Genomic DNA, 9,435 nt, shown 5'->3' with positions numbered 1-9,435 from the left:
TATATATATATATATATATATATATATATATATATATACACATACATACATATGTCGCTATTCTCCAATCAATCACGAGAACATCTTTACAATTATTACTTAACGTAATTGAGATGTTAACGATTTTTCAAAGTACTACCATGTTTACGAATGTACTACTATGTTTACGAATGTACTTCTGTAATTCGATACTTTTAAGGATTATATATATGCATATATACATTATATACAAATACGTGGTACTATACATTTTGTAACATTTTCTATTTGCAGCGCCTATTTCTGTAGAGAAACATACATATTACTTTTTTCAATCCTATCTCCAATGTTTTTTCTTTACATTCTCAACCATTCTCTCTTCTCTTTCTCTTTCTTCTGAAAGGATCGTTTAGCGTTTACAACATCCGTAACTGCAATTATATTTTCAGCTTGATACCCTCACGCTCGTTGAGAAAATCGAAGTATATCTATTATAATACACATTTGAAATCGGATTAGATTAATTTTAAAAGGCTTGCGTTCTATCTATTGCACTGAATGCGTTATTACATCCGCTTTTATGTGTAGAAATATATCCTGATTCACATCGCAATTGCAAGGAGACTGCCGAAGGAAATTCTGTTTTTAAATCTTGCTTGCGTATACAAAGTTTTTATTTTCTGAAGATTATTATAATTTAAAAGTTTTTATATCGAATTCTTGATCGAAAAGTTTAATTTAAAAATTGCATTGCGCTATCTCGTGATATCTTTTTAAATAATCTTTCTCAGATATCTTTTTTATAATTAATACGTCTGAAAATTGCATCAGAAGCAGTCTTTTTTCAAGTGTTCTTTACATGCTCACTTTTATTCTTTATATTGTTTACATATTGCATTAATTATTAAAACACGATCACGATCACATTGTATGAACCATGTTGTTCTGTAAAATAGGAAATATTTTGTGACTCAACACTGCACTGTTCTCTATTTAGTGTATCGTTATTGTTCTTAATATGTTTATACTGCCGTCAGTATATTTATGCATGCCGTCAGATTGTATATTGTTGCAGGTTCATCTATCTTTGTTACGTATTATCAGTATCATATCATTTACAAGTTTTGTAGGACAAGATAATGTTTCTCAAAGTGAAGGTGACGGTAGGAGTGACGAGTCAATTTAACGGACATAATTTTTCTCTTTACTAATCCGCACATAACAATCAATTCATCAATCGAATTATCACACCATCCAGTTTTCCGATATAAGATACTCTCGCATATCTAAAGATAAATTTCGAGTTTCCAATAATAGAATTCTGACGTGTTTCGCTTTACAATTTGAGTGAAAGAATTAAATGAAATTAGAACGAAAGAAGCACTTTGCCTTCCACCGTCGTTCTTTACATGTAAAATTGTTAAAATAAGCCATTGACTACTGACTGACCGATTATGTCTCTGTGTCTGTTCACCCTTAGTGGACTTGGACCAGCGCGTCGGCCGATACCGTCTTCTATCGGATGGAGGGATGATAGATCTTTCGTGAGCCCATCGCCAATCACCCCCTAATCATCCTTCGACTTCATTAATATTTAATAAATTTTCAGATCTACATATATGTATACAGACATACATTCACACATGGACACGGAAATTATGCTGTGCATCATAAAACACCTTACCGCGTCGAAGAAACTACGCGTCCACATTTACGTTTAAGCTTTTGTACTTGAGTTAGTATTCTTTTTAGAGTCACAGAGAACAAGCCAATGTGATTTTTTTTTCTACATGAAGAAGGAAAAAAGATATTGAGAATAATAGCTTTCTTGCCGTTATGATTTGACGTTGATTGACGATGATTTTACACGATTTACACGAAACAGAGAAGCGTAGAGATTAGGTTTTGCGAATGATTATTGTTATGAATGGATGTGGAATATGAGAGAGAAAGAGAGAGGGGGAGAGAAAGAGAGAGAGAGAGAGAGAGAGAGAGAGAGAGAGAGAGAAAATGGAAGAGAAAATGAGCGAGAAAGAGAGCGCGAAAAGACCTGAGTATATAATTGGACGAAAGTATTTATTATCCGTAAGAACCTAATCAAAATTAACGTATTCACAGATTTACTAATAATGTACTCTTTATATTAAGCACATTTTACTTAGACTTTTCCTTTCTTTTTTTATTTTCTGTAAGCGATATCGTTTGTGAACAACATTGCTCACTTCATTCTGTGCATGGCACTTAATTCTTTTTATATGGCAATTGGACACATAGACAATTTTTGTTATGTTCGAACAAGTTCTCATTTATCCGAATATATCTGAAGAAACTTTATTGGAAAATATCTTACAAATAAATTACAAGACATCTTATACGTAAATGCAAACATTTTATATATACTTATTATTAGTACATCTCAAATATTTATTTTCTAAAGAGGCACGTAAATACAGATTTTTGTTAAATTTTTGATTAATTTTTAACAATTAATGTCTAGATATAATTGATACTAATATATCGGTTAATATATCGGTTAATTAATTTTTCTCGCTAAAATTTTATTCTCTGACTAACCTGAACTACCTATTGAATACAGATCCATCGAATTGTGCTGAAAATTGTCTATGCATGTAAAAGCTTAAGAAATTGGCGAAATTTGTCTAAATGAAGCTTTTAAGGCTAAACATGCGATTCTTACAGATTTGTTATAAGTGAGCTTGTAAATTCTTGGACACTAAATTGATGATGGACGCGTATTTATAATGTTATTTTCGTCTAAATGCGAAATGAGAGAGTTACTATGATCTTTTCTAAGCATTCAAATATTCGAGAAATACTTCATGAGGCTATCCCGTTTTGTATATCACTTACTCGAACGAAGCAAAATGCGAGAATAGAGAACTTCCAAGCTCAATATATTAATATACGTATTTTATAATTTATCCATCCTTTTTCCGCTTGCAAACCTGTGATTGATGGTTTTCTTTTTAATTAAAAAAGAAAGAAAAGAATAAGTATACAGCCAAATTTCAAAACGACAGACGTAGAAACGTTGTGTCTGTTAGGTAGAGGAAGTATGGTCGAAAACAAATGAACGGGCTATATATACATATATGGCGTAGCAGAAATGCATGTTTATATGAACTATATATGAACTGAGATGAAAGAAAAGAAAATGAGAAAATAATGCTGTAAAAAAAACGAATATTTTCATAAGAATAAATATCGTAAGTCAATAATAATAACGTCTAGAGAGAATATTGTATGGAATGCAACCGCCATCGTGATTTCTTCGCTGAAAGAACCGATTCTCATCGTATGTAACCTTGCGAATCTCTCGTGGTTCGTACGCTTGTAATCGAGCAAGATTCGCAGGGGATTTGTTGTGCTGATAGAGCTCAATATTGACTGGTAATGCGCGTTTGAGAGATCGAAAATCTTCTTTGATTTTTATTTACATCTAATTGTAAGCAGGATGATTCTCTCCAGATTCTGTCCTTGTGCTCCGGAGAATTTAGATCCGATTTTTATACAACAAAATTTATCGAATTTTGTCGCATTTTTCGCACGGCTTTTCTAATTTTTAAGAGTAAGTAAAGTGAAGGTCCTTTAAAATTAACTGGGAAATCAATTTATTCATACGTTATTTTGCATAGATTTTCCTCTTGAAGATCAATTTGTCGCAATTTTTTTTTATGTTAAAAGTAATAATATTTTTTTTAAAGTTCATATTGAATAAGACATTTAATTCATCAAGAAACTTGTAACTGAGAGATATATAACTGATCATATCAGTATTTTTGAGACATCCTGCATCTAATTCTATTATTTCACAAAATGATTTTGTAGAAAGGCTCATTATTTGATACTTTTCTGTTGTTGTATAGAAAGGCGAAAGGTGTTCGATTCTCAAATTCTTCATCTCGTATGCGATATCTTTTCGACGTAAATTTTCAGCACGGTTCACCGTGCGCAAGAGTGTACAAAAAGAAAAAAAATATATATTGCCCTTTAAATATTCTTTCCACTTAATATTCAGCACTATTTCAGCATACAAAGTGCTTAATAAGTATAGTAGATACATTCAAGGATTTCCCATTGTGGATTCTTTGTGGACATCCTTGCGTGTATAATGAGATATGTTCATACAGAGAGAGCTTATGCCGACTCGACATCCTGAACTTCTTTCCGGTGCGATCCGTTATCCCTGGTCCGTTGCATTGTCTTGTGTTGCATCGATAGAGCATTCTAGTAACGCGCGCGTATAGTTAGGATTATGTTCTAACACTATGAAACCACACACTGCGAAACCATCTGCCTGTCTCAGAAAAAAAACTGCACCTCTTTATGAATGCTGACTTTAATAAACTTCTTCTGAGAATTTTGTGTGTGTGTGTGTGTGTGTGTGTGTGCGTGCGTGCGTGCGTGCGTGCGTGTGTGTGTGCGTGTATGTGGGTGCACGCGTGTGTATGAGGTATATCTGGGCATCTCTCATTTATATATATATACATACATATATATATGTATACACATACACATCTGTCCAGCTTCCTGGTACACATTTGGAAGCCGCGAGTCGTTGTTGCATAATCTCCGAGAGAAACACATCGTTCGCGGGCGAACGCAATCGGCAAACGCTCGGCAATGGTTGACTTTTTCGATTAATAAAATGTACAGACAAATTTCGTTACGACTATCGTTAGGAAAGATGTTGCTTAAACGGCAAATGAGTGGAAGTGTTTTTTTTTTTGTCGTATAAGACACTTTATACTCTTCTTTTACAAATAATTAAAGTGATAGAAAAGAGAAGGCGGAGATAATCTAACTTTCATTCTTGATAATCTAGTTACAATGATTGATCGAACATTTTCCAAAATTATTTTTGCAACTTCAAATATGATGATCAAGCGATAAAACTTAAAAACTGGGACACCAGTGTTATGCAGCTTGGAGATGCTATATTTTCTACATTTGTTTTTTTTTTGTTGATATTTAAGCAACTATGATATTGGTCAATTTACTTTCAATGTCAAGTGATAAGTATATCAATTAATACGATTAATTGATATTTGTGTACGAAAAATATTACTGGATTTTAAATGTGTTAATAATCATGCAGCCACATATGTCTGATAATTATCAGCAAGCTCCCACTGACCTGGATCTTTCGCTAGTTAATTTAGAAGGTTTTAGGGGTTTCCCTTAAAGCTTCCGTAAAATAATAACGTCAATGTTCCTACACGTAGCGTAAAACAAAGCTGTAAATCAAAATTGCGATTTAACCGAGTTATAATTTTAACAAAGTGGTCCATCAGAAACGTGATACACACGTACTTGGATCTGAGGATATGAAGAAATATCCAGGACAAAGGGTTTCAGCTTGAACGTTTCTTTGAAATGAAAATTAAAACTTTTCGTAATACGATACTATTTTTGTTATTAAAAATTGCCTTAAAAATTGCTTATAATCCTATTTAAGAAAATATTTATGTTTCTAGTATAATTCAGACGATGGAATGTTTAAAGAATTTTCTTGCCTTCTCGAAACTATTCAGACTTTATCCTCGATATTCTTTCGGCGCGTTCTCGAATATAATGTAATATAATTGGAAGCACCTAGATGTATAATTTGTAGAGGACCCACATCGATTGATGTATCATTTATTAATCGAAAAATTAGACCCATTTGGATTTGGGGAGGATTCACTTTCGTGCGAAACACGAGGAAGAAATAATTGAGAATTGGAACAATTCCCGTTTGTGCTGTCGATAGCGAAGCCGACGAGGAGAGAATCAACGAAGCCGTTTCTTTCGACATGACAAAACAAATTCGTTGTACAAAAGTGCGTGTGAGAAAAAAAGATGAGAAATGGGCGTTCCGATTACCTTGCTATATATATCTGCGTACCAGTGATTGTTGCGTTTAAGTGAGTCTAAAGAGCGAACTCGGTAATCTCGGTATCTCGCAAAAAAAAAAGTGAGAGAAAATCCCAGAACCGAAGTTTCCCCTCCCGCTGATCAGTATACACGTCAACTACGAGTCGCGATAAAAGCGGCGCGAGAAGCTTATTTTTAACACCGGCGGACGATTTAAGGCCGACTTTACCTAAAACAGCATGTACTTGAATTTTTGTACGCCGCCGCGTATTAATGATCGGTTTTTGTTATTCCTACTGTTGCGCGTAGAGCTTTATGGAGATTACCATAAAGTTATCATTATTGTCGATCCACGACAATAATCCTACATTAAAAGACGCTTGGGCGATCCAGAAAAAGGGTGACATAATAGAGATGTATTTTTTAGCCCTCTTATTTTTTTTTAAATAAGAGAATTCGATTATAGTTGTCTACAGTCTAATTCTCTTATATTATGTAATTGCTACTTGCACAGATAAGCGGATTTTATAAACAGAACTTCATAAAGAAATAACATCTCGTATTTTGCTAACTAAAAAAAAATATAAAATCTTGTCTGTCTATGTACTTTTTCATTAAATTTGTCTATTTATATATCGTGGCATGTAATTAAAAAAATTACATAGGAGATATTAATGTTACATCATTGATTTTTTTTTTTTTTAATATTATGTTAATATTATTTATATCATTGATTTTTTGTGAGACATAATCTTTTGTTCATACACGTTTGAATGGAAAGAGTCGCCCTCTCTTCAGAGAATACATTCCTTTTCCCAATCTCCAATTTTTCTGGATCGCCTCGTATAAGAATTCACAAACGCGACGAACGAAACTCTTTCTCGTACATTTTGTTACACGAACGCGTTTACTCGACACTCGATCGATTTTACATCTACGCGATAAACATATTTTTGTACTTTCTCTTTATTGTTAAATTGGATGCAGGTATGTATGCCGTACCTCTCGATGCGTATAAATATATAGGATCTCATATTATATTATATACGAATATTAATTAAAACGATTACGCGTGAATTACCCGTCACTTATCATTTAGAACGAAACAAAAATATGGATTAAATAGAGATCAATTTAAAGGGCGCGGAGCAATCCGATAATAAGGTACATTTACTTCGCCGATTTTTTATATCGCACCAGTCGGTGTCGACGAGAGTAAAATTTTGTCATAAAATTGTGAATATATACATACGTTAGTTACTGACAAATAAATGTTACACGATGCAGTTTGTGTAAGAATATCCCTGTTCGTGTTCTTTCGAACGAGCCGCATCTTTTCCTTCGATTTTTACTTTCTCCAACACGTAGATATTGTACAATACAATTATGAGAGAATATTTGTAAACGAAAACTGCAAATTTATACCAGTTGATCATTTCCAGAATTTATAAAGAGATTAAAGCGCGCACAAACTCTAGAGTTATATTTTATCATGTTTACGGATATGTCTGTCTGCGTCTATATAAGCCTGTCCTTTGTCCGAGAAAACATGTTCGATATAACTTGTATTAATATTCCTGCCTTAACAACCCCATTGCGATCGCAAGCATTGACACTAATAACTATTAGTTGTCGGATCGAACTCTGCAATGAATGTAATAAAGGCATATGATAAAAATCTCTTATCATTATTGCGAAATAAAATAATTGTATAATCCACTTTTAGAGCGTGTCTCTCGTATTTATGAATCTAAGAGTGAGTAATGTAAGCGCAATGTATGATCTTGATCTATTTTCTTTTCGCAATCAGGTTCGTTGCGTTTCGCCAGGGTAAGTTCAAGAGCAAAAAAGTTTCGGGAAATTCATATTTTATGCAAATAAAATGCAGCATAATAAAATCTATCTTTTTTTTTGCGTAATTTTTCTCAAACTCGACGCATTTTTACTTTTTTTTTTTTATTCGATAAGTTCTGATTTTCCACCATTTTCACACGTTAAATGCTATTTGAAACGATATTCTCATCCAACAGAACAGCATTGCGATATAAATAATACCTTAAATACGCAAAAAAGTGAGAGGAATTTGGAAAAATGCGTTGAGAGCTGGGGAACGGAAGAATAATGTCAGCTTCATATCTTTTTACATCCTCGAACGTAAATGTGCGTGTAAAAAGATCTTTTGTCCTTTCTCTCTCTTTTTTTTTTTCTCGCTTGTCCTCGCTTCTTCATAAACAGCATTAGAGTTCGCACAGTCCCTCTTCCTAAATACTCAATAGCTGTTGGTTGACCCAGAAAATTTGCAATATCGTCCCGACATCGCGCTTTTCTCCACGACTGACGATAGGTCTGCTTGCAGGGGAGTCGACATATTTGTGACTGTTGAGACTTGACTGATGATGGCGGGGCCGATCGGGGCTAAACCCTGTGACGATCAACCTCTGACCGCTGAAAACCTCGCACCGCTTGATTACCGAATCGATTGTGTGTGCGAATAGATGAAACGACCACCATCGCCATCCCGTGCCTGCCACACCACGCATGCATACACACCCTGCCCGCCATCCCCCCGCCCCACAAAAAACTCTTCTTGGTACACACACGCTGATGCTTCACGAAAGAAAACAGTTACGTTATCATTTAGAGTTAATTAATTTACCGTATTCATGATTTACCGTGATCAATACACGGCTTTTATATGAAAGAAATAAAGCGCCAGTTTTGTTTTTTAATCCCGGTTATCGCCGGAAATTTCCCTCGGGAGACATTTATATAAATCACGACGACTTATTAGATAGCAAATAAATGATTTTTGTATAAACGCAAATGTATTTTTATGTATTAATGTATCATTTAAGTTGCGACAAGGTATTATTCGAATTGAAGTCGAACTTCAGGCCCAGTGGTCGCTGCGTCAATACATTAATCCTTGTCTTGGCTGCGCCAAATAGATAGAGATGCTTTTACGAAAATTATAGAAATTATCCTTTTGAAAACGTTTTACCGTGAAGTAATTGAGATGAAGTAATAAAATGAAGATTGCGGAAACAATTTTAATGGAAGAAGCTTTTAGGAGCGTGTTTCGTATTTACTACACGGAGAGGCGCTTGGTTTCTTCTGTGCAAAAGCTGTTCATATTAGTGCTAGCTAGAGATCTTATTTAAAGAATAGACGAATATTCGGCAAACATTTTCGTTTCAGTCTCGCGCATCGTATGCGTTTTGCTGTCGGAAATGGATTCGTATAACAAGTCGAGTGAGAGTCCTGAGTATGAAGTATTTCCCCGAGTACTCGAATACAAATAATCCCTAAAATACGCGCTGTCGCGTATAACGCGCATAAATGAATGTAAATTGAGTTTCTCCTTTTTTTTTTTTATTTATTTATTCATTCATTCTCCGAGGAGAGCAATAACGATATTTGCGTTTTGCGCGCGCGAATAATTTATTATTTATTATTATCTTTCTCCGATGTGTTTTATTCGTATATAATATACGTACTACGCAAGCGCTTCTTTTCTTTTCTGGTGTCTCTTCGACGTGATGGGCGATTCATTTCGACGACGTAGATATCTGATTTTTC

At 34.3% G+C, this 9,435-nt stretch overlaps 1 protein-coding gene across 2 annotated transcripts in view; it reads left to right on the top strand.

The window, feature by feature from the left end:
• LOC108746245 (phosphatidylinositol 3,4,5-trisphosphate 3-phosphatase and dual-specificity protein phosphatase PTEN) overlaps window positions 1-9,429 on the top strand; it is an 18,402-nt gene extending 8,973 nt beyond the window's left edge. Inside the window, exon 10 of one of the 2 annotated variants that reach the window (XM_018482890.1) lies at window positions 8,213-9,429. In XM_018482890.1, coding sequence (XP_018338392.1) covers window positions 8,213-8,232 — 20 coding nt within the window. In that variant the 3' untranslated portion in view covers window positions 8,233-9,429. Of the gene's footprint in view, window positions 1-1,459; window positions 1,967-8,212 lie in introns of those variants that run through there. The other variant, XM_018482889.1, reaches the window with a different exon arrangement.
• Window positions 9,430-9,435: the final 6 nt, after the last annotated feature.

Source organism: Trachymyrmex septentrionalis, unplaced genomic scaffold (genome assembly GCF_001594115.1).
Source record: "Trachymyrmex septentrionalis isolate Tsep2-gDNA-1 unplaced genomic scaffold, Tsep1.0 scaffold161, whole genome shotgun sequence".
In the NCBI taxonomy this organism is placed as follows: Eukaryota; Metazoa; Arthropoda; class Insecta; order Hymenoptera; family Formicidae; genus Trachymyrmex; species Trachymyrmex septentrionalis.
Note: the sequence above shows the minus strand (reverse complement) of the source record. Positions and strands in the feature narration are given on the sequence as shown.